Below are 25,985 nucleotides of genomic sequence, written 5' to 3'. Positions count from 1 at the left end.
TATCAAGGAAAAGTTTATTTATTTCTAGCCTGGGTGCCAGCCCGAACCCCGCCCACAACATTTTTTGGTCGGGAAGTTCGGTCTGGACTCGATCCGTTGAGAAGTAATTATGCTCAGCTCCCAGAAGGCCGAGCCAATCAAATTGCCAGATGGACAGATGATCTGCGGTTACGTAATCACCCACGTCACCAAAGAGCGCTTGGGTTGAATTGGTTTTCAACAAAGATGACTGCAGCAGGAGAATTGAGATGTTTAGATTCCGCTATCGCGTCTGTTATAAAAGAAATCGACAGCGCATTAATTTTAAAAGACGAACAGAGAACCGCAATCAAGGCATTTGTCGATCGGAAAGATGTGTTTGCCGTCCTTCCTACGGGATTCGGCAAAAGTTTAATTTATCAGCTGACTCCGATGGTCGCTAAGAAGATGGGACGCAATGAAAACCCTGTGGTCATTGTGGTTTCTCCTTTGGTCGCACTCATATAAATAAATGGTAAATGGACTGCATTTATATAGCGCTTTCACAGACCTATGGCCACCAAAGCGCTTTACATTGCCTCACATTCACCCATTCACTCACTCATTCATACACCGACGGCGGTGTCAGCCATGCAAGGCGCCATCCAGCTCATCGGGAGCAGCTGGGGTTAGGTGTCTTGCTCATGGACACCTCGACACTTGGTCAAGTGGAACCGGGGATTGAACCACCAACCTTTCGGTTTGTAGACAATCTACATGAACCACTGAGCCACTGCCGTCTCCTTTGGTCGCACTCATGGAGTGCTTTATTATTACTTTACTCATTACTTTACTACTTCTTCCTGCGTGTGTGCTGTTGAGCTCTGTTGACAACTATGCTTCGCTCAACATACGTCACTTACTGCGTTGCTCTGATTGGTTGTAGGTCTATCCAATTGAGTGCAGAGTTTTTTTGTTTTTTTTTCCTGGTTCGGTTAAGACACGCCTCATAATTAAAGCCCTATGGAGCAGTATCAGACTCACATTCTGACTAGAATATGAGTATGACGAAGTCAGGCAAATTTATTTCCATAATTCCATTCAAAACGTTAAACTTCCATAGAATTATAGATTCAAGGCCCACAACTTAAACGATTTCAAGTATTTAGTTGTTTATTTGTACATAATTTGGGCTTCCAGCTCATAAAACCCACGAAAACAGGATTTCAAAAAATTAGAATAGTACATGAAATCACACAGTAATTACACAGTGATACCATGGTCATTGAACCAGGTTTTGGTTATTTTGGCAGTGTGGGCAGGTGCAAATCCTGCTGGAAAATGAAGTCAGCATCTCCATAAAGCTTGTCTGCTGAAGGAAGCATGAAGTGCTCTGAAAATGTCCTGGTAGACGGCTGCGTTGAGTGGACAGCACAGTGGACCAACACCAGCCGATGACATGGCTCCCCAAACCAACACAGACTGTGGAAACTTCACACTGGACTTCAAGCATCTTGGATTGTGTGCCTCTCCATTCTTCCTCCAGACTCTGGGACCTTGGTTTCCAAATGAGATGCAAAATTTGCTCTCATCAGAAAAGAGGACTTTGGTCCACTGTGCTTTATTAAATCCAGAGTCAACGCAGCCGTCTACCAGGACATTTTCAGAGCACTTCATGCTTCCTTCATTTTCCAGCAGGATTTGCACCTGCCCACACTGCCAAAATAACCAAAACCTGGTTCAATGACCATGGTATCACTGTGTAATTACTGTGTGATTTCATGTAATATTCTAATTTTTTGAAATCCTGTTTTCGTGGGTTTTATGAGCTGGAAGCCCAAATTATGTACAAATAAACAACTAAATACTTGAAATCGTTTAAGTTGTGGGCCCTGAATCTATAATCTATGGAAGTTTAACGTTTTGAATGGAATTATGGAAATAAATAAACTTTTCCATGATATTCTAATTTTTTGGAAAGGGTCTGTATATATATATATATATATATATATATATAAGCATAAGGGCACAATGGCCTGTCTAGACTGTAATACTGGTAAAGGAAAAAAGCTGAATGATGCAAGCCAAACAAGATGTTACAGTTAAACCATGGTTGCCCTAAAGCTCCTGTAACCTTTATAAATGCCTGCTGAATCAGCTCACACCATACCACGTATCAAAATACCCATAATACCATACAAATATAAAACCTACCAATGAACTAGACATGACCCTCCATTAAGTCGACACTCATGGATAAAGCGTATGGACTCTTTGAAATGTTGAGACCTGACAAGACACAAGAAAGTGGCATTAGCTGCATCAAAACGCTAAAGTTATCACAGATATATATATATATATATATATATATATATATATATATATATATATATATATATATATATATATTTATTTATTTATTTTTTATATATATTTTTTTATATTGTGTATTAAAAAGTAGACTGACATAGGATACCTAACTACATGTCCAGTTGTTTCTAAATTTAAAAGGTTGATTTTATGATTGTTTTGGCATTTCTCAAGATAGTTCTAGGGAAGAACATTATGAATTTTAGCACATAACTGTTTGGGTGAGTCATTACGGTTTTCCAGCAGCTTGAAAACCCGCAAATTCAGGTATGATTGGGAAACATGAGATTGCAAAAACTGGCAAACTGTTCTCCAAATAAAAGCTGATTTCCCAATAAAGCTAAGCAATGAAGGACTGCAAAACCATATGTGTGTGTGTGTGTGTGTGTGTGTGTGTGTGTAGGGCAACATATGCAATTCAAATCAATATTGTGTTTAGAATGTTGTCCTACACTGTAAACATGTTTTGTTGGTGATTCAGTAACATTAAATAATTTTGACTTAAAAACATGAAGCACCTTTTTCATTGTATAAATTGTCATATGTATGGTATTTATGTCATATTTATTAAACAAACTGATCTACTGATAATGCACATAATAAATGGCATTAACCACTATGATTTATATACTTTGTGTTTTAATTGCAAAGAGAAGTTCCTCGATGGTTTTAACGTTTTCCATGTTATTGCCATGCTCTTAATATCAGACAAACTGCAGATTGATTTTAACCAATAGCAGAAAATGAGAAAGAGACTTTGAAGCACTATTACTCTTGCAGATTCCTATACCACATGACATGTCATTAAAACAGTGTGACTACCAGATATAGGCTATTCATACTATGTGATTCTAACATCTGATTCTAACTTTTTGTGATTCTAACTTTAACTTTTCACTAAAAACATACCCAAGCTCAGTTTTGCCAGTGTGTGAGGCCACCCCATTGGAAAAAGGACTTGTGTGTGATGAAACAGGCAGATTGACCGTTATCCTTATTTTAAAGCTGTGGGATTGTGACAGAGGGGCTTTTAATAGTCCTAGTGGCCAGTGCAGTTTCCTTCCCTAAGGATTGCATCAGGGGCCAGTATCTCATGAGCACACATACACCATCCAGACATTTGTCAAATGTGTTTTCATTTGGAAAATGTCATGTTTAGAGCATTTGCTACTGTAAAACATTAAGATGTTAGAATGTCATTCAGGTGTTTTATGATGCTTATGTATGGAAGAAAAAATAATGACAAATGTATTTGAAACTAAAGCATGTTGAATTGCTCTAAAGGGCTTGCATTTTTAGGGTCTGAAATTCAACATGGTTGTATTTAAGCTGTGAATATTTCAATTCAAAACATTTCAGATATTTTCATTATAAAAAAATTCAATAACCCACATTCGCCTTTCAGACTTCACTTCACTAAAATATTCAGTCTGTTTTTAAAAATACAACCTATAATATTCGACAGTCAATTTTCGGTCAGTTTTATTTCGCTTTACAAATTCGCTTCCACAAATTCAGTGTTTAAAATTCGGCTGAAAATTCAACATCCGGGAACTGCAGGAATTGCATGATCTCCATCTGCTGTAGTGCTGGGCAGTATGACCAAAAATATATATCACGGTATTTTTCAAAATTATACCGGTTTCATGGTATATGACGGTATTTGTTTTTGTTCAAGCATGAGTGGGTGTTAACCACATTTTCTACAGATTGAGAGAGGAAATACTGCAGTAGATTGACTTAGAATGCCCTATTTTACTGTCATGAGTGAATATTGTAGAAAAATTCTACATGCTTTACAAATTTATTTGATAAATTAATTTGTAAATGAGGAAAAGCTGATTAAGACACTAAAACTGCGTTTATGTTTAATTCAATGTCTTCACGGTTACTTTCCAAGTGTAACATGTAGCATCTTTCTCTACAGCAAAGGAGATTATAACATTATTTTCCCCGACGATGTACCCTACAAAACAAACGAATAAGCGTTGTCTCATAAATGTTGGAAAATTTCACAAATGGCGGGGAAAGAGTCAAAACAGATGTCTTAATAACACATGAATGCTTTCTGAAATCTCAAAAACAGTTTTGATCCGGTATAAAATAAAGGGAAATGGTATATTTATTTGTTCTGGATGCTGAACATGGATGGTTCTGGATGTTATTGGTAGAATTGTCCATAGACTTTTTAAATCAAATCATATCCTACCCTACATACAGTACCTTAGTGAAAAATAAATATACTAAAATGCATTTGAAATACATTTATTTTATTCTAAGTATACTACAAATATAATTACATATTTATGTACTTAATATAAATACCCTGCAATTGTACTTTTGGTATACTAAATTGGTACCCTGGAAATCCAGAGTTGAATTTGCTCAGTGAGTTACTCTGGCATCAAATAATGATGCTCATTAAATATGTCCTTGTATCCGAGCTGCACCAATCACATCGGGTTATCTGATATAGGCGGGCCAGAGATGAGATGACGACAGCGCTGCGACGTCAAAGTCATTAGTAAACATTGCAAGAGGGCTATGGATGAATACCAGTTGTTTGAAACGGCCTTGGCCACTACAATGAACGAGTTAGACTTGGCTTTTTATATAAAAGAGGAACAGAAGATGGTGCTTGAATCGTTCCTTTGCAAGAAGGACGTTTTTGCTGTTTTGCCGACCGGATACGGCAAGAGTCTGTAGGGTTTGAGGGCAAACCAAACACAAATTAATCTTCCAGGTGATTTATTCAAACATAATTCCACACAGAACTCAACACGTCAGACCCCAAATCACCAATCCAGAACCATAAACTCCAGGCTCCAGCCAGTCTACGTTAAGAACTTTATGGCCATGCAAGCAACTAAAGGAAGAACGTTGTCAATGTTAGATGGTTTGGAAAAGACTGATTGGTTCAGAGATGGCAAAGCTCAGGGTCCGACCAAGATAACGGCAGAGGTTGCTTGATCCCATGACAGATATACAAAACAGACCTCCTTCTTCTTAGGGACCTCTGAATGACCCCAGGGTGTGAAATCTCTTAAAACGACACTCGGTTACTAACATAACCTCGGTTCTCTCTAGAGAGGGAACAAGTGTTGCATAAGTTTAGCTTACGCTACGGGAAAACTCCTTTTCTCGAGAATATTGAAGCAAAAAATGATCCTTAATTTTTAGAATGTAAAACGCATTTGCTGCAGCAGGCAGACATAGGCGAGACAGCTCGCGCGCCTATTGGCTGCTCTGCGGCAACTGCTGCAACCTATCAGTGCGTCAGACATGACGTCAGCGCCAAAGAGAGGCTCGTCTCGCGCTGTCGTCATGGCCCGCCAAAAGGGGTGTGGCTTCAGCCTATAAAAACCCCTCGCCCAGGTTGCACAATGATTTCAGTCGACTGGAAGTGAAACCAAAGTGCAGCACAAGCACGGCAGGCTACGCAACACTCGTTCCCTCTCTAGAGAAAACCGAGGTTACATTAGTAACTGAGTGTCGTTCTCTTACGAGAGTACTCTCGTGTTGCGTAAGTTTAGCTTACGCTACGGGAACCCTATGTAAAGCGCCGTGCGTGCTGAGTTTCCAACACTTATGTCCCAAGGGCAGTAGCCCGGGGCTCATGTAAAAGTGAAGTGATCGCAACGGCAGAACAGGGCGGGATGACTCACTGTTATGAGATAGGTGCAGGTGCATACACATATATATATACAGTTAAGGCAGTATGACCACCTTAAAACTGCATAAGCCCACAGGACGTTGCAGCATATCAACAGTCTAATCAAACTGAGTTGGGTAGACAATGTTAATATAGCATAATCAGACTGAGAACAGTCTGGCCTGTAAGACGGTTACTTCCAGGTTATAAAACCTTACAAATGTAGACAACAAGGCCCAGCCTGCTGCCATACAAATGTCATGAAGTGAGACCCCACTTGACCATGCCCACGACGAGGCCATACCTCTAGTCAAGTGGGCCCTAACCCCCAAGGGGCAATCCAGGCCCTTGGACACATAAGCTGAAGCAATAGTGTCTACTATCCATCTGGACAGGGTCTGTTTCGAGATGGCTAGCCCTTTGACACGGCCACCAAACGAAACGAAAAGCTGCTCCGTTTGCCTAAAGGCAGCTCCACATAAATCCTTAAAGCCCTTACTGGTACGCCCACCCATTTTATTGAGGCTAGTGCCAGCAGAAAAGCGGTTTTGAATGACAGGTACTTTAGCTCCACCGCGTGTAATGGTTCGAATGGTCCACCTGTCATGGCCTCTAGGACCGTGGAAAGGTCCCAAGCTGGAACCGAGGGTGGCCGAGGAGGGTTCAGCTTCCTAGCTCGCCTGAGGAAACGGATTATGAGGTCATTCTTTCCCAGCGACAGGCCACTCACAGGCTTCGTGAAAGCCGCTATGGCCGCCACATACACCTTGAGCGTGGATGGGGTTCTCCCGCAGTCCAACAGTTCTTGTAGGAAAAAAAGCACCACCGTTACCTCACCATCTAGCGGGTTTAAGTCATGAGCTGAGCACCATTCAGCGAACACTGACCATTTGGACGCATAGAGCCGTCCAGTAGACGGAGCTCTAGCCTCTGTGATCGTGTTCAGCACTCCCTCAGGGAGGTGAAATGGTGATAGTTGATCGCCCACACATGTAGGGCCCACAGCTCGGGGTATGGGTGCCAAATTGCGCCCTGGGCCTGGGACAACAGGTCCTTCCTCAGCGGAATCGGCCATGAAGCTATGTTCCCCAGTTCCATCAGTTCTGGGAACCAGACTTGATTCTCCCATAGCGGAGCTACGAGGAGTATCGAGCATTTGCTCTCCCTGACTCGCTTGATTATCTGTGGTAACAAGGCGACCTGAGGAAACGCATAGAGAGGACGCCTGGGCCAGTTTAGAGCCAGCGCGTCTCTTTCTTTCTAAAAGAACATTGGGCAGTGAGCATTGGTTTGCAACGCGAACAGGTCTACCTCTGCTCTGCCGAAAATGTCCCAGATGTTTTGCACCGTCAGGGGGTGCAGGGGCTCACTCCCCTGGATAGCATATCTGGGCCCACGTTCAGGACGCCCGGCACATGCGCCGCTCTCCTCAATGAGGGGAGGAAAAACTGAAGGGCGTTTTCGACCGCTTTCATCTCTAGACAGTTTATGTGTAGACGCTTCTCCGCGTCTGACCACAGGCCCATTGAAGGTCTCCCTTCGTATAGGGCACCCCAACCCGTGTTGGAAGCATCTGTCGAGACTACTTTGATGTCCACGCTCGCGCTGGCACACGCAGTCTCAGCCACAGCTGAAAAGGGCGCATGTGTAGCAGACCCAGCCGCAACACCGTCGAGGCTGAGGCCATGAGACCCATTATCCTCTGAAACATTCTGAGGGGGCGATTCTTCCCTACAGTGAATGTCGCTGCTAGGCGCTGGATCGCTGCCGCGCGTTCTCACATCAGGCACGCCACCATAGATCTGGAGTCCAACTCTATCCCCAAAAAAGATATTTCCTGGCTGGGGGATAGAATACTTTTGGCCCAGTTGACTCTGAGACCCAGCTGTTCCAGATGGGCCAGCAGTAATTGCTTTGTGTAACACCAGTTCCTCCTTTGACTGGGCTATAATTAGCCAGTCGTCCAGATAGTTCAGGACTCTCACGCCCCGTCGTCTGAGGGGCCCGAGCGCCGCGTCCATGCACTTCGTAATGTATGAGGTGCTAAAGACAGGCCGAAGGGGAGGACGGTGTATTGATAAGCCTGGCCCTCAAAGGCGAATCTCAAGAACGACCTGTGTCAGGCTGCTATTTGGATCTGAAAATAAGCATCTTTCAGATCCACTGATATAAACCAGTCCCCCGGTCAAATTCGAGAGAGGATTTGTCTGGTTGTGATCATTTTGAACGAGTGCGTCATCAGCGCTTTGTTCAAACGTCTGAGATCTAGTATAGGGCGGAGCCCACCATCCTTCTTTGGTACTAAGAAGTAACAGCTGTAAAAGGGGACGGTCTCCACTACCCCTTTCCTCAGCAAATTCGCTATTTCGGTGCGAAGTAGGTGTGCTACTTCCTGATTCACCGAAGTTTCGACCCGGGCTGTGAAGCGCGGCGGTCTGCGAGCAAATTGTAGCGAGTAGCCCTGTTTCACTGTCTTTAGCACCCATTTTGAGACCCCTGGGATCAATTCCCATGCTTTCGCGTGAATGGCCAGGGGTAGAATGAAATCTGGGCTCCGGTCGCTCGGATAAGGGGACCCGGAGACCCGGCCATGATGACGCACTTCGTTCATCATGCTCATTTCAAATGGGGCAGAAGGCACTTCGTGCAGTGGCTCTGTAACTAGCACCCTGACCGTATAAACGGGGAGATGCTTTATTACAGGCACAGCTCTGTGGGTTCGCGGCGCGAGGCACAGAGAGCTTTCCACAAAGTGTGTGCGCTGAGAGGCAGACACGTGATCTGCACTCGAGACACTACCAGCATATGTGTGCGTAGCGCAGATACAGTCATTTTGATAGGCAGGGGTGGGCGCTGTACAGCGGGCACATTTCCTACACTTAAAATATGAACAGCATGAGCCGGTTTGACTGATATGGACCCTGTGGTGGTGTGAGACACTGCGTGGGTAGTGCTTGTGTGTAGGGGTGAACACTGGGGAGTGGGCACTTCTCCTACACTTAGCGGTCGAGCGGCCTGAGCCAGCTTTATTGTTTTCAACCCTGGATGAGTGTGACACACAGAGAGGGTAGTGTTTGTGTGCAGGGATGGGCACTGGGCAGTGGGCACCTTTCCTACATTCAAAACACCTTCGGCCTGAGCCGGAATATGACCAGACATAATGCTCTTTTGAGATTTATGTGGGTGGCCGTGAGAACGGGTTTTGTGTGCAGGAGAGCAAGTTGAGGAACTGACTAGTTGGCTGCTGAATACACACTTCGAATCGCCTCTGAGAGAGCGGGTCGTGCCGATTTCGATGGCGGTCCGGCCGCAGCGGGACTTAGCCATCGGCGCCTTCCTAGGGGGGCTAGGAAGACTTAGGAGGCTCAAGTAGTATAATTCACATCTGCCGCCAGAGCCGGGATCGAACACGGGTCTCTGGCGCGAAAGCCTAGATTTCACCACAGGGGGGAAATGACGTAAGCTTTCAGTTAGCGTGAGCATATCAGAGAGCGTCATGTGAGTCACACGGGGTGCACCGGCGTGGGCTCATATGTTTAAAACGCTCAAAATACTCGAGCCCGCCATTTGAACAGGAGGGCGCGAGGGGCGGGTTCGCTTTCTGTATGTAAGAAAGCTGGCCGCGAGCTCAGCATAATTTTTGTCTGCCGCCAGCACCGGGATTGAACACGGGTCTCTGGCACGAAAGCCTTAGACTTCACCACTGAGCCACAGGGGGAAATGACATAAGCTTTCAGTTAGCGTGAGCATATAAGAGAGCGTCATGCGAGTCACGCAGGGTAGCACCGGCGTGGACTCATATGTTTAAAACGCTTATAATGCTCGAGCCCCGCCATATGAACGGGAGGGCGCGAGGAGCGGGTTCACTTTCTGTATGTAAGAAAGCTGGCCGCAAGCTCAGCATAATTTTTGTCTGCCGCCAGCGCCAGGATTCGAACACGGGTCTCTGGTGCGAAAGCCTTAGATTTCGCCACAGGGGGAAATGACTTAAGCTTTCAGTTAGCGTGAGCATATAAGAGAGTGTCATGTGAGTCACGCGGGGTAGCACAGGCGTGGGCTCATATGTTTAAAAAACGCTCATAATGCTCATAATGAACGGGAGGGCGCGAGGGGCGGGTTCGCTTTCTGTACGTAAGAAAGCTGGCCGCGAGCTCACGGTGCACGCGGGGTGCACTTGGAACGAGGCATTTGAATCAACGCCACATTTTTGAGGCGGACTCGGTGGAAAACAAAGCCTGTCGAGCCCGCAGGGTCGAGAGAGGCAATGATTCGCATTCACAGCAGCCGCCATCGGCGAGCGCGTGGTCCGCGTGTTCCTTACCCAGGCAGGAAGCGCACAGCACGTGGCGGTCCCCCGTCGCTGAGGACGGCTCTGCACGAGCCGCAGAACATGGAAGGCATTTAGAAATGCCTGGCTCTTTTAGAGAGAAAACGTGTGTGTCGCAGCGGCGAACACACACGGAGCAGTGATAAAAGGATATGGGCGCCGGATAGCGCAGCAGGTTCGGCGAGTGAAGGCAGCGAATATCCAGCCGGCGTCCTCAAAACTCTAGCTCGTCCCGCTGAATGCTATTCGATGGCGCGGCTTCTTCTCTCAGAGATCCAGCGAAGTGTAGTCACTCGCTGAAAGGGGACGAAATCATTGTGCAACCTGGGCGAGGGGTTTTTATAGGCTGGAGCCACACCCCTTTTGGCGGACCATCACGACAGCGCGAGGCGAGCCTCTCTTTGGTGCTGACGTCATGTCTGACGCACTGATAGGTTGCAGCAGTTGCCGCAGAGCAGCCAATAGGCGCGCAAGCTGTCTCGCCTATGTCTGCCTGCTGCAGCAAATGCGTTTTACATTCTAAAAATTAAGGATAATTTTTTGCTTCAGTATTCTCGAGAAAAGGAGTTTTCCCGTAGCATAAGCTAAACTTACGCAACATGAGAGTACTCTCGTAAGAGAACCACAGAGACTGAGACTTTACCTATAAAAATACATAAAATCATCCCAAAACAATTATTGATGGATTTATAATCAAACATCGTGCAACTACATAATTCTATATTGTGTCTACAACCTATATGTGTGTCTATTATGCTTAGATCCCATATAAGTCATGTAATTGTTATAACTATTAGATGTTTGAATGAAAGTGTGTATCCTTTCCTATCAGTACGATCATATGTTCTTAATTCAAAAGATGGCTTGATTGAAATCTGTGTAAAATGTTGTGTATTCTTATAATAGGAATGATGTCTAAACTGTGGCCTCTGTACTCTCTGCTAGAGCTGGAGAGTAAGGAGATCACAGATAACGCATGATTTACGATGAGAAGTGAAGAAAATGCCACCTCTCAAATAAAGACAGTGTCTGATTGGTCAGAACTCATCCAGGAGGCTGGACAAACATTTGAATTTAAAATCTTAGGACCCGAACAAAGCTTTGGGAAGAGAAAGAAAAAGTAGATTCAAAAAACGATCATGGAGAAGCCATGACGGAGTAACCAGATAGACGAGTAACCATGTAGACGAGCAGACAAAAGAACCCAAATCAAGATCAGAAGATGGGTTAAACAGCTTCATTCAAGCCATCTAACAACTCTCGTCTCAATTTTCTTTCTTTTCTTAGTTTTCTTTTCTTTTCCGTTGTGAGTCTTGGTTCTAAGTTAAGTTTTGCGGCAAAGTTTCGGTCCACGATTCGACTGCAAAGCCTGCTTCCAACTCCAAAGACTATCCATCCGCCAGCACACCACGTGATTGGCCGCCCCAGACATCTATCCAGGCAGGAGGAGACGCCAGCCAATGAACCCGGGAAACCCCTTTTACGCAGACAAAGGGAATCCCCAAAAGGAAAGACAAGCAAGTAGCCTCCAGACTCTTAAGCTGAACTGGTGCATTGATATAGATTTAATAACCCGCCTAAGAAACGATAGAAGGGTTAAATGAATGATTGATGGTTCGTTCAGGTCATGTCTTATAAGTGCATATAGAAACTTGGGATTTCATCATCTCACTCAACTCTTTCTTTCCTCACTCTCTTTCTTTCTGCAACTCGTATGAATGTGCGTGTGTTTGTGTTAGATATTAATTTTATGTGTTAGAATAATCAATAAAGTCTTGTTTGTATTTTAAAGAGTATTTTAAAGTTACTTGTGTTATGTGCTTATGAATTTAATGTCTTAAACTGCTGATCTAAGTTAACTTGCTAATAAATAGTGTTTCACTATAGTTTGGATATTTATATCCGCTGCAGAGCTGATAGTTACGGCCGGTTCAAATGAACGCTGGACAAGTCATTTGCATGGCCGTAATAAGTGATTCTTTCGAATTCCCTATAAATTAATTAATAATTCCTTTTGAGCTAAATTGACCTGTCAGAATCATTGCTATATTGTTGTGATTGGTCGTAGTGTTATCCAATTGCGTGCAGTGAGTTTTTTAAATCCTCGAGATGGGCGATGTTCATTACTCGATGCCAGACACTTAATCTTTCAGATTTGGGTCTGGATTTCCAGGCTACTAAATTGGTATACTTAAAGTCTGCTAAATTAAAAACTAAGTAAAAGTAATTGTGTGCTTAATGCACTTTAGTTATCTGGAAATAGTGCTGAGGTCCAACTAAAGATATACTTAAGTATATCTGATTGTGCTAAAATGGAACTATTGCAAGTATACTTTAGGTACACTTTAAAGTGCCCCTTTAATGCTATTTTCAAGGCTCCTAATTTTGTTTTGAGATCTCCTACAACAGTTTTACATGCATCAAAAGTAAAAAAAAAAAAAAAAAAAAAAAAAAAACAGTTTAATTTTCTCATAATATACATTGCACATTACCACATTTTTCAATGATTCTCAAACGACTCAATGGATAAATCAGTCTCTCTAAATCACGCACCTAACTCAAAAACTCTTAACAAAATCCAAAGTTACCAAAACTCATAATTATGAGTTGTGCTGATGTTCATGTGCATTTTATCTGTTAAATACATTCCTTCTGACATGACTTGAAAACACCGTAACTGCCGAAGCTAAACCTTGACCCCATTGGCCTGCCCCAACGTCCTACCAATGGTTGAACCAGAAGTTGACACATCAGACCACTATGCTTGATCTGTTTCGAACACACCATAAAGCCAATGCCATCACACTCACCAACAATTGGTTTTGCTGTACTTTTGCATATCAACGGAACTCGCTAGAGTGCACACTATTGGGAATCTGTGACATTTGTCAGAAGGAAACCATTAGAGTCTAGAAACTCATTGCAGCTAAAGACACAAGCTAACTATGCCACATGACTTTATGAACTTCTTTACTTACAAGATTGATAATATTAGGGAGAAAGTTATAATTATACAACCGTCAACTACAGTATCACATCAGTGCATTGTAGTCTCCCTGAGGAAAAATTCGATTCATTCATTGCTATAGGAGAGAAAGAATTTTCTAAACTCGTTAAATCATCTAAATCGACAACATGTATGTTAGACCCTATACCGACTAAGCTATTGAAAGAGATGCTTCCAGAGGTCATAGATCCTCTTCTTAATATCATTAATTCTTCTCTGTCATTAGGATATGTACCAAAAACTTTTAAGCTGGCTATTATTAAACTGCTTGTTAAAAAAACGCAACTTGATCCTACAGAATTAGTCAATTACAGGCCATCTTGAATCTACCTTTTCTGTCAAAGATACTAGAGAAGGCAGTATCCTCACAACTATGTTCCTTTTTAGAAAGAAATGGTATCTGCGAGGATTTCCATTCAGGATTTAGACCATACCATAGTACTGAGACAGCTCTCATCAGAGTCACAAATGATTTACTCTTATCATCTGATCGTGGTTGTATCTCTCTATTTGTGTTACTTGATCTTAATGCTGCATTTGATACCATTGACCACAACATTCTTTTAAATAGACTCGAAAATTATGTTGGCATTAATGGAATTGCATTAGCATGGTTTAAATCATACTTATCTGACCGTCATCAGTTTGTAGCAGTAAATGAATGTTTTACTGAATGAAAGCAGTAATGTCTTATTGATCACAAGTTCAGTATGGAGTACCACAAGGCTCAGTACTAGGACCGTTGCTGTTCACTCTGTACATGCTACCTTTGGGAGATATTATTAGGAAGCATGGCATTAGTTTTCACTGTTATGCTGATGATACTCAGCTCTATATTTCTTCATGCCCTGAAGAAACTTACCAATATACAAAATTAACGGAATGCATAGCTGATATAAAAAACTGGATGACTAGTAATTTCCTACTACTTAATTCTGAAAAAAACAGAGATTCTAATTATTGGACAAAAAACTTCCTCACGTAATAACCTAGAATACTGTCTAACACTTGATGGGTGCTCTGTCAAGTCTTCATCGTCGGTTAGGAACCTGGGTATGCTCTTTGATACTAATCTTTAATTTGAAAGTAACGTTTCTAGTATCTGTAAAACCGCATTCTTCCATCTTAAAAAATATATCTAAATTACGACATATGCTTTCAATGACAAATGCGGAAATGTTAGTTCATGCGTTCATGACATCAAGGCTAGATTATTGTAATGCTCTTATGGGTGTTTGCCTTGCACACATAATAAACTACAGCTGGTCCAAAAAGCAGCAGCTAGAGTTCTTACCAGAACCATGAAGTATCCCTCCCTATTAAGCATCGTATACATTTTAAAATATTGCTGATTACTTACAAAGCACTAAATGATTTAGGTCCCCAGTACTTGAGTGAGCTCTTAATGCATTATAGTCATTCACGTCTATTGCGATCTCAAAATTCCGGCCAGTTGATAATACCTAGAATATCAAAATCGACTGCTGGCGGTAGATCCTTTTCCTATTTAGCACCTAAACTTTGGAACAGTTTTCCTAACATTGTCCGGGAAGCAGACACACTCTGTCAGTTTAAATCTAGACTAAAAAAAAACAAAAATCTCTTTGACCTAGCATACATATAACACATTATCAAGTTTTATAATTCAATGTAAGGCTCCATAGATTTGTCACGGTTCACGAATGCATTGCTTTCTTTTTGTCTCGTGCATTTGTTATTTGTGTATGTGTGTGTGTGTGTCGCGTGGATCTGTGGGTGTGGCCGGAGCAATCATGCTCATTCATCAATCTGCAATCATCATCGGCGCCAGCTGCGACTCATCATCACTTCCATAAATACTCACCGTTTTCTCCTCTCCATTGTCAGATCGTTGTTGAAGTCTTGTGCTGTCTGGTGTCCTGATCCTGTGTTCCTGTTCCCGTTTCTGTGATCGTGTGGTGTTTGTTCCTGGATTCCTGTTCGCTGTTCTGTTCGTCATTCACGCCGGAATTCACCATCACCGTCACTTCACTCAGCACCAGCCCAGACTCACCCGTGTTTGACCATCGAGGTCCCTGCGTCACCCGCCAGTGTTGTTGCCTTGTATGTTCATCTGTGTCTCAAATAAAGAGTTTATTGCACCTGCTATTGCTTCCTCGTTCTCACATCATGACAGAACGATCTGACCATGGCATGGAAGCAGCAGGCGGAGCTCAGATTTCCATGGAGACGTTCGTCAACAGCAGTCTTCAACGCATGGACGCCCAGGAGGAGGGGCTTAACAACACTGGCCGTGCTGTTCAGGCTCTGGTGGCGCAGGTGTCCGAGCTCACCCAGCAAATTCAACAACTGCGAGCTCCCACTGCGCCGCCCACACCGGCCGTTCCTCCCACACCATCGGATCCTCTCTCCCAGTCGGAACCTCGCTTACCTGTGCCTGAGAGGTATGCCGGAGAACCCAGTTTCTGTCGAGCGTTCCTGACTGGATGCTCAATGCACTTTGCACTGCAACCGAGAACCTTCAACAATGAGCGATCCAAGGTCGCATTCGTCCTTTCACTGCTGACTGGGAGAGCGGCACTTTGGGGAACGGCGGTGTGGGAAAACCAGGACCCATGCTGCGAGTCGTTCCAGGCACTCTCCGCCGCCATGAAGCGAGTCTTCGACCGTGCGGTCGCCGGTAGAGAGGCGGCGAGGGTGCTCGCCGAACTTCGCCAGGGAGAGAGGTCAGTTTCGGACTATTCGATCGAATTCCGGACTCTCGCGGCAGAGTGCCAATGGAATGACGAGGCGCAGTGGGACATGTTCCTGCATGGGCTGGCTGACCGCGTCCAGAGGGAGATCTACGCCCTGGACCTGCCCACTACCTTGGATGGACTGATTGAGTTAGCACTACGAGTTGATGCCAGACTGTCAAGAGTCGAGCGATGCGTCCTTTCCAGTCGAGCTCTTGGAGGAGCGGAGAGTCTGCGGTCCAGCGGCACGGACGCGGTCAGCCCTACCTACGATCCCGAGCCCATGCAGGTAGGGCGAGCTCGGCTTTCCCGGGAGGAGAAGGAGAGGCGGAGGTCCCAAGGCCTTTGCCTTTACTGCGGCGGAGCTGGACATTTTTCGAACACGTGTCCGGTAAAAGGGCCACGCCCGATAGTAACAGTGAGGCTACTATCGGGTGGGATCTCCGCCGAGAAGACCTCATCGACATCTACCCTCCTCCCGGTAAGACTAAGATGGTCAACACGCCAACACGACTGTCAAGCACTATTGGACTCCGGGGCGGAAGGAAACTTTATGGACTGCACTCTCGCACACAACCTTCAGATTCCCCTTCAGTCACTCCCACATGACATTTCAGTTCACGCACTCAATGGTCAAGAGCTTCCTATGATTTCACTATCTACTGGTCCCATTACCCTCATCACATCTGGTAACCACTCAGAGACTCTGTCATTCTACATCATGGACTCACCTCTTGCACCCATAGTACTCGGACATCCTTGGCTGACTCAACACAACCCTAGAGTGGACTGGCACCGGAGGTCCATTACGGAGTGGAGCACTAAATGTCATGAGTCCTGTCTTGTGTCTGCCTGTTCGTCTGTTCCTATGTCTGTGTTACAGGAGAAAGCAGTGGATTTGTCTAACGTGCCCGCGGAGTACCACGACCTGAAGGAGGTGTTCAGTAAGTCTCGAGCTGCTTCTCTGCCTCCGCATCGTCCCTACGACTGTGCCATAGATTTATTGCCAGGTAAATCTCTGCCTAAGGGCAAGTTATATTCGCTTTCTGCTCCAGAAAGGGAGGCCATGGAGAAATACATTTCTGATTCTCTAGCAACGAAGTTCATTCGCCCTTCCTCTTCTCCAGCGGGGGCGGGGTTCTTTTTTGTGGGGAAGAAGGACGGATCTCTGCGACCTTGTATTGATTACCAGGGGCTGAACAACATCACGGTAAAGAATACTTATCCTTTGCCGTTGATGTCTTCAGCTTTCGAGAGGTTGCAGGGAGCGTCACTCTTCACGAAATTGGACTTGCGTAATGCTTATCATTTGGTCCGCATCAGGGAGGGGGATGAATGGAAGACTGCTTTTAACACCCCCAGGGGTCACTTTGAATACTTGGTCATGCCCTTCGGGTTGTCCAACTCCCCAGCAGTCTTCCAGGCCCTCATCAATGACGTGCTGCGAGATATGGTCGATCAGTTCATATATGTCTACCTGGATGACATATTGATTTTTTCTTCTTCTCTCCAGGAACATGTGCAGCACGTCCGACGAGTGCTTCAGAGGTTGCTAGAGAATGGGCTTTTTGTCAAGGCGGAGAAATGCGAGTTCCACGCACAGTCGGTTCCATTTCTTGGGTACATCATTTCGTCTGAGGGAGTACGTATGGACCCTGAGAAGGTTAAGGCTGTGGTGGAGTGGCCAATCCCAGATTCCCGCAAGGCCCTGCAGAGGTTTCTGGGATTCGCCAACTTCTACCGACGTTTTATTCGTAACTTCAGCCAACTAGCCGCACCTCTGACTGCCTTGACCTCCCCCAGAACTACGTTCAGGTGGTTTGCCAAACTGAAGGACCGCTTTGTTTCGGCCCCAATTCTGATAGCCCCTGATTCCTCACGTCAGTTTGTGGTGGAGGTCGACGCGTCAGAGGTGGGGGTAGGTGCAGTGTTGTCCCAACGTTCTTCCACAGACGAGAAGATGCATCCCTGCGCGTTTTTATCCCATCGCTTGTCCCCAGCCGAACGTAACTATGACATTGGTAACAGAGAGTTGTTGGCAGTCAAGTTAGCGTTGGAGGAATGGCGTCACTGGTTAGAAGGGTCGGGGGTACCTTTTATCGTCTGGACCGATCACAAGAATTTGGAATATATCAGGTCCGCTAAAAGATTGAACTCCAGGCAGGCTCGGTGGGCACTTTTTTTTGGTCGTTTTGATTTTACTCTCTCGTACCGCCCGGGTTCCAAAAACATCAAACCCGATTCTTTATCGCGCATTTTTGATCGTTCCGAAAGCCTGGTTACTCCCAAGTGCATTTTACCCAAGACCCTATTTGTCTCCACACTCACATGGGAGGTCGAATCGAAGGTCAAGAAGGCCTTAGAAGGGGTAACGCCCCCGGTCGGTTGTCCACCGAACCGTTTATTTGTGCCGGAGGGATTACGGTCAGACGTTATTCAGTGGGGGCATTGTTCCAACGTAGCCTGTCATCCAGGAGTGACCCGTACTAGTTTTCTGGTTAAGCAACGATTCTGGTGGCCACTTATGGCCCGGGACATTCACATTTTTGTTTTGGCTTGCTCGGTTTGTGCCATTGGTAAGTCTTCCAATCGACCCCCAGATGGGTTACTCCAACCGCTGCCTGTCCCTTCGAGACCCTGGTCCCATATCGCACTAGATTTTATTACCGCCCTCCCGCCCTCTCAGGGCAACACGGTAGTTTTAACCGTGGTGGACCGGTTCTCGAAGGCGACTCACTTTATTCCCTTGCCCAAATTACCCTCAGCCAAGGAGACAGCGGTGACCGTCGTAGATCACGTCTTTCGTTTACATGGCCTCCCGATTGACGTGGTCTCCGACAGAGGACCCCAATTTGTGTCCAAATTTTGGCAAGAGTTTTGTAAATTACTGGGCGCGACTGTCAGTCTATCCTCAGGGTTTCATCCCCAGAGCAATGGCCAGACCGAGAGAGCCAACCAGGATCTGGAAAGAATGTTGCGGTGTTTGGTATCCAGGAATCCTTCTTTTGGAGTCAGCAACTGTCTATGGTGGAGTACGCCCACAATACGTTACCAGTGTCATCCACGGGCCTGTCTCCGTTTGAGTGTAGTGTAGGTTACCAGCCACCTATCTTTCCCAGTCTGGAGTCCGAAGTCGCGGTCCCCTCCGCACACGCCTTTGTCCAGAGGTGTCACCGCACCTGGACTAGAGCCCGTGAGACTCTACTCCAGGTGAGGTCGCGCACCAAGGCTAAAGCCGATCGCCACCGGTCTAAGCCTCCCGTATACGTCGTTGGTCAAAAAGTGTGGCTTTCTACTAAGAATATTCCTCTCCGTTCCGTCTCTAATAAGCTCGCACCCAAATTCATTGGCCCGTTCACTGTCACCAAGATCATTAGTCCGGTGGCAGTCCGCCTCAACCTTCCTCCAGCATACAGGAGAATTCACCCCGTTTTCCATGTATCCAAGATTAAGCCTGTGTTTCGATCAGCGATTAACCCGCCAGTCCCGGTTCCTCCCCCGCCGCATCTCGTAGATGGGGAACCTACTTATTCGGTAAATCATATTCTGGACTCTAGGCGGAGGGGACGCGGAGTCCAGTACTTGGTGGACTGGGAAGGTTACGGTCCGGAGGAGAGGAGTTGGGTACCTACGAGAGACATTCTGGATCACTCCCTTATCGATGATTACAATCGACAGGTAAGGGAGTCTGGGCGTTCCTAGGAGGGGGGGGTACTGTCACGGTTCACGAATGCATTGCTTTCTTTTTGTCTCGTGCATTTGTTATTTGTGTATGTGTGTGTGTGTGTCGCGTGGATCTGTGGGTGTGGCCGGAGCAATCATGCTCATTCATCAATCTGCAATCATCATCGGCGCCAGCTGCGACTCATCATCACTTCCATAAATACTCACCGTTTTCTCCTCTCCATTGTCAGATCGTTGTTGAAGTCTTGTGCTGTCTGGTGTCCTGATCCTGTGTTCCTGTTCCCGTTTCTGTGATCGTGTGGTGTTTGTTCCTGGATTCCTGTTCGCTGTTCTGTTCGTCATTCACGCCGGAATTCACCATCACCGTCACTTCACTCAGCACCAGCCCAGACTCACCCGTGTTTGACCATCGAGGTCCCTGCGTCACCCGCCAGTGTTGTTGCCTTGTATGTTCATCTGTGTCTCAAATAAAGAGTTTATTGCACCTGCTATTGCTTCCTCGTTCTCACATCATGACAAGATTAGGTCAGCCGGAACCGGGAACACTTCCCATAAATCCTGATGTACTCGTTACATCATAATAAGAATGGCATCTACGCTAATATTAGTCTCTCTATTTATCCCGAGGTTTACCACCGGATCCAGGCCTTATCCAGATCTGATGAAGGACCTGCACCTGGACACGACGACAACGCAGTCCTGAAGTATCACATAGTCTCTCCCCTGTGAAGGCCTCCTTCTCTTCCCTTTACCTCTGTACAGATAAAACGTTCTCAAAATTATTCCAGTTCACAATGATACGCAGAAGCGACAAAAAAAAAATAAAAAATAATCTGTATTATCAATTTTTAGGGCCAGACAAGTAATTTGGTGAGGTCAATTTGTAAAGAAAGACTACACCGCCTGCACACATATATAGTCAAACACGCATACCTATACACTAAACACGTAATACACATGTGCACGCCGTCATCGTTTTCACAGATTTGCGTTTTTGAAGTTTACGTGGAGATTATAATGTTTTTCAACATTTTTCAACGCTTGCACCTTGGAACCTATTTCATGGTTTGCGTTCTCAAGCCACCAGGCACTGTTGTTGTGCAAATGAGCAGGCCAGAGCATGTTTTCTGTTAGAGCGGTGTCATGTAAGCGGCCCCTTAGTTAATAACTAATGATCTTTACAATGGAAGTGAATTAATCAAAACTAAATTTAGCTGGACAATAACTTTATTCTAGAGCTGATGTAAAGCCAAAACAATCTCTGTTACTTTAATTTCCTATTATCACTGTAGGCTGCTTTGAAACAATCTATATTATTGTATTTCAAATCTGAGAATGATGAAATTAATTTAAGATTATGCTATGTATTTTTTTTTACATGAGACTTTCTTTTTGTGCAAACCAAAGAAAATGTGAGGTATAAACGGAAAGATCTTTTGTTTCTGCTAACAGGTGCTGTAATGGCAGAATTTCCAAACACAACTTTTACCTACAGCGCAAATGTAACAATGAGCAATTTGCAAATAAAATTATTTAATTTGTTAAATATTTAAGTACTACTTCAGTAGTACACTTTCTTTTTGTTGAATCCTCTGTTGACCTGTTATATAAACATAGTATAGGCCTAGATACAAGTTTACAGGAAATGTATTTTGAGTTGCAAAAAAATAATCATGAAGTAAGTTTTATAATTATGACCTTTACCTTTTCAATAATTTAACCACACTTTGAATATCAGGTAGGCTATTGCTTAATTCAATTCAAATATAAATAATATAGCACTTTTCACAATTTTGCATGGTTACAAAGTAGCTTTACATACATATAGAAAGTAGTTACAGAAGTAAATATAGCCTATGTAATTATGACAAATAAAGAAAACATATAGTCAAAGAAATTCACGTACCTGATCAGAAGTTTTATTACTTTAGTGTATTCTTAATACACTCCAATGTACCTACTGTAATACACTTTTCCAATTAATGGTACTTTTGGTCTGTTGCACTTTGAAATGTGGACTGCAGCTCTTTGGGCTGTCAAAATATTATGAATTATTAAACTAATTATTAAAATTATCCTGACCAGTCCTCAAAAATTACACAAAAAGTTAAAATGTCAAATCAATTCAGAAACGGTAACGGCATGAAAAGAAACGACGTAAAATGCATTCAAATTATTTCAATTAATAAGTCACATTTAAATCCGCAGCATAATGCAAGACCGCCCATACACAAAAGAAATATATTTGAAATATATTTTCAAAATATATTTTTGGAATATATGCAAATATTTGATATTGGCCCAATAAATATATTTTAGTTCAATATATTTAATATATTTTAACTTTTGCAAATTGTTTCATTTGAAATATATTTTTAAATTTAAAAAGTTAACATTTTCACAAACAAACAACACATTTTCAGTTTATTTTTTTTTAGATAGACCACTTCAGCCGTGGATGTGGGGGCATGGGAGAGCAGTGCTCTACCACTTCCCCCGCCCACATTTTTCCTATTGGTCGGGGATCGAACTGGCAACCCTTCGGTTACAAGCCCGAAGCCCTAACCAGTAGGCCACAGCTGCCCCTTTGCTGACTTTATTGGCCTAAAATGACAATTTTATGTAGGAAATAACACACAGAATGCAGAGTTTTTTCCCCTATTTTTACAGAATTGAATACAGTTATTTAATAGTGTGTGTATGCAGTGTTAGACACTGAGTTCTATCTATTGTTTAAGTGTACTTCACTGTTGGAGTGTCACTGTTATACTTGCATCATACATATTGTGCATATTTTCAATATTTAAATGACTTCAGGAAAGATGTCAATAAAACACAACAATAAATCTAATAATTGCACTTAGTGTTAGGTACGTGCCACCTAATATGGCCTAATAGTCCTAGGAAAGCAACTATCTGTCATTTTACATTGCAGTCATTTAAATGTAAGTACAGTATTTATTATAGCTGTGTGTCATAATACAGTAGTGAAATATGGTAGCCTACTGTTGTATATAGGGGAAAAGTTAGAGGAATTACTATGATCAAAATACATTTTCGACCCTTCTTTAGCAAGCTAAACATTTTATGACCATATATTTTGTCATATATTTTACATTACATGTTATAAATGTAAATATATTTCACACTTAACATCATATATTTTTGTTATATTTCAGAATATATTTCAAAATGATAAATATAAGTGAACAACAATGCAAATATATTTCAATGTATTTGGAATATATGCCACATATATTTTTGACACTTTAAAATATATTTCAATATATTCCTTTTGTGTATGGGCGTCACACCGCCAAATCATTTAATTGAGTTTTACATAAGAAGCAGTTGTGCAGTAGCCTACATTGAGAGTTGAAGTGCGCAGAGACAATCGGCAGAGAAATGTTACTGATGGTTTTACTTCCATCCGCACGCACTGAAACACAAGCAGTTCTGCACGTTCACGTTCTTCCACCAAACAAACGGAACGGAACTGTCTGTGTTTTAGTGCGTGCACATGCACAAGAATAAATTTATAATGTTATGCCGGTTTATGCAATTGCTTCCTGCAGCATTAATGAGAGATTATGTCAGGTAAAAGGGGAGCAAAACATTATGCAGATGATATTTAATGTTGTTTCTGCTGGCTTTATTTCTTCAACAGCTTCAAGTTTAACACACTTTCATGTGATACAGTTTCACGTTTATTTTCACGCACCGCTTACTTCGCCTATATTGAGACTTTTCTCGGCGATTCGCAGTCTTTAAATTCATTTAATTTGTGCGGTCATTGATGGAAAATTCGGTTTGCTTATAGTACTTGTAACAATATAGAAAAGAACACAAAGTGACCCCAGTTTTGTGTTGTGTATGTCTGTGTGGTGCAACTCAGAGCCATAGAGAGAAAGAGTTGCGACACTCCCATAGACCTCCGTTGTAAAAAATGGCGGCGCTTTTAACCGCCTACTTCCGGCATTTGAAGATCGGATTAGTTCCAAACACTGTCATTTGGGCGTTGGACCCCATTCACTTACATTGCTGCGCGTCGAGTTGTTCCAGAGTTAAGTCGATATCGACTTCTTTTGAATTGTCAACTGTCTATTTTGTATCAGAGGCCCTTTGCGATGCTTATACAGGTCTTCATTTGTACATGCACAGCGTAATTATTTATATTTTATGTTGGTTGTTTCAACCAATTTTCAAGCACTGCCTGCTAGCTAGTTAGCTAGCACAACTTCGTCAGCTGTGACAGTAAGAGTTCGGTAATTAATCGCTGCCACCTTTATAGCAACTTTTATTTAATTAATTTTTTGGGATATACTAACTTTTCATTATGTTTTATTGTCTTGAGTGAAGCGGCTTGTGAGAACAATTGCTGGACCTCTAGGATTGTTATGGCCATCACCAGTCCTGTCTATTTCATGGATCACCTGCCCCTGTTTTTTGTTTTTCTTGTTCACACACACACTCACACATTTTTGTTGTCTGCCATTGTTTAATAAAAAATATTTTATTTGAAATCCTTAATTTGTATCAGCCATGCTTATATTCGTTTTTAATCTGTTATAGTTTTGATAATGTGTATGGCTTAATCTTAAAATAATATTCTTAGTCTTAACATGATCATGTTTCACGTTGTGGTCCTGGGGGTGGCCACTTTCATCAGAAGAAGTGAGCTAGCTTCTAAGCGAATTCTGAACGGACCGCCACGGCAGACCTCTTTGCGTGATCACGAAGGTAGGCTAATGGCTGAATCAAAATTTATAAGCAAAATCACGGGAATCAATAGCCTAATACAGCCCAGTTGTGCTAAAATAAATATCATGAGACGTCCATCATCAGAAGAATGATATGGAAAAGTTAAGTTAGAGCCGCTAAAGCCAGTGCTACTACCCATGCGAACATGAACACTAAGCTTTTCCCTCCAAAAATATAGCCTAAAACTTATCTCCAAATGCAAAACTGACATTAACAAAATGCAATAATGCAATAACAGCTGAAAAAGTACTTGGGTGTGTGTTTTATTTTATATTTACCGTTCAATAATGCAATCACTGCTGTCTGTCCCATAGAAGAACAAAACAGCCAGCGTATGTTTTGGAACTATTGGGGCTTACATGAACCACGTGGCAGCCATAGCGCCGACATCAAAGAGTGTCGCAACTCTTTCTCTCTATGGCTCTGGTGCAACTATAGTAAGCGAATGTGCTTGTGTGGCAGCGACCCGGGTTCGAATCCAGTCCGTAATGGTTCCTACATTCAATGTACATATATTAGGCCGCTGTACGTGAGCTGTAGGCTATCGTTCAGTTGTATCGTTGGGCACTACTTTTTCTTTTGCTCAATATGTTCAACGTTAATAAAAGGTATCCAAGCAAAAAGTTCTCCACGCATTATCCTGCAGTTAATGAGAAAAGTGTAATTTATTGGCGCACTATATTGACTGCGTATTGAGACATATAAAACTGTTGAGCTAGATTTTCAACCAATCAGCATCGAAAATGTAAGTAGGTCAGAGCCGAAATCAAGCCAATATCACTACGCACATGTAAACATGGAGGAGGAGCAGCGCATCTTCATCTGATAGCGGCGATCAAGCTCGATTAACACCCGTAAAGTGTATTCTTCATGTCGGAAAAGATGGTGGGAAAGGTCCGCAGCCCTTTACTGAAGTCCGATGGGAAAAAATCAAGCAATGTGCGTAGGAATGGCTCAAAACGTCGGACACTACGGAGCTAACGTTAGCTATTGCTAATAAACATGTTGCCCTCCTGGACAAACCGGTCTCTGATGTCCCAACAACTACGGGTTTCACCTGGCCTGCTATCGGCGTTTTATAGACAAAAAACGCTTGACTTGTGTGTATGTGTGTGATGGGTAGGTTTAGGGGTCGGGTTAGTGTGTGTGTGTGTGTGTGTTGTGTGTGTGTGTGTGTTGTGTGTGTGTGTGTGTTGTGTGTGTGTGTGTGTGTGTGTGTGTGTGTGTGTGTGTGTGTGTGTGTGTGTGTGTGTGTGTGTGTGTGTTGTGTGTGTGTGTGTGTGTTGTGTGTGTGTGCGTGCGTGTGTGCGTGCGTGTGTGTGTGCGTGTGTGTGTGCGTGTGTGTGTGTGTGTGTGTGTGTGTGTGTGTGTGAGAGAGATGGGTAGGTTTAGGGGTCGGGTTAGTGTGTGTGTGTGAGAGAGATGGGTAGGTTTAGGGGTCGGGTTAGTGTTAGTGTGTGTGTGTGTGTGTGTGTGTGTGTGTGTGTGTGTGTGTGTGTGTGTGTGTGTGTG

The 25,985-nt window shown here is 43.6% G+C and overlaps 1 protein-coding gene across 9 annotated transcripts in view; it reads right to left on the bottom strand.

The window, feature by feature from the left end:
- dusp22a (dual specificity phosphatase 22a) overlaps positions 1 to 25,985 on the bottom strand; it is a 164,058-nt gene that overhangs the window by 79,799 nt on the left and 58,274 nt on the right. For 8 of the 9 annotated variants that reach the window (XM_084123521.1, XM_084123523.1, XM_084123516.1 and 5 more), the window contains one exon: positions 2,173 to 2,247. The exons of the other annotated variant lie outside the window; for it this stretch is intronic. In XM_084123521.1, the coding sequence (XP_083979647.1) occupies positions 2,173 to 2,247 (75 nt within the window). The remainder of the gene's footprint in view (positions 1 to 2,172; positions 2,248 to 25,985) is intronic. 9 annotated transcript variants of the gene reach the window in all.

This window comes from Abramis brama (genome assembly GCF_963993115.1).
Source record: "Abramis brama genome assembly, chromosome: 9".
NCBI lineage: Eukaryota > Metazoa > Chordata > Actinopteri > Cypriniformes > Leuciscidae > Abramis > Abramis brama.
This window is presented reverse-complemented; position numbering and strand designations above follow the sequence as displayed.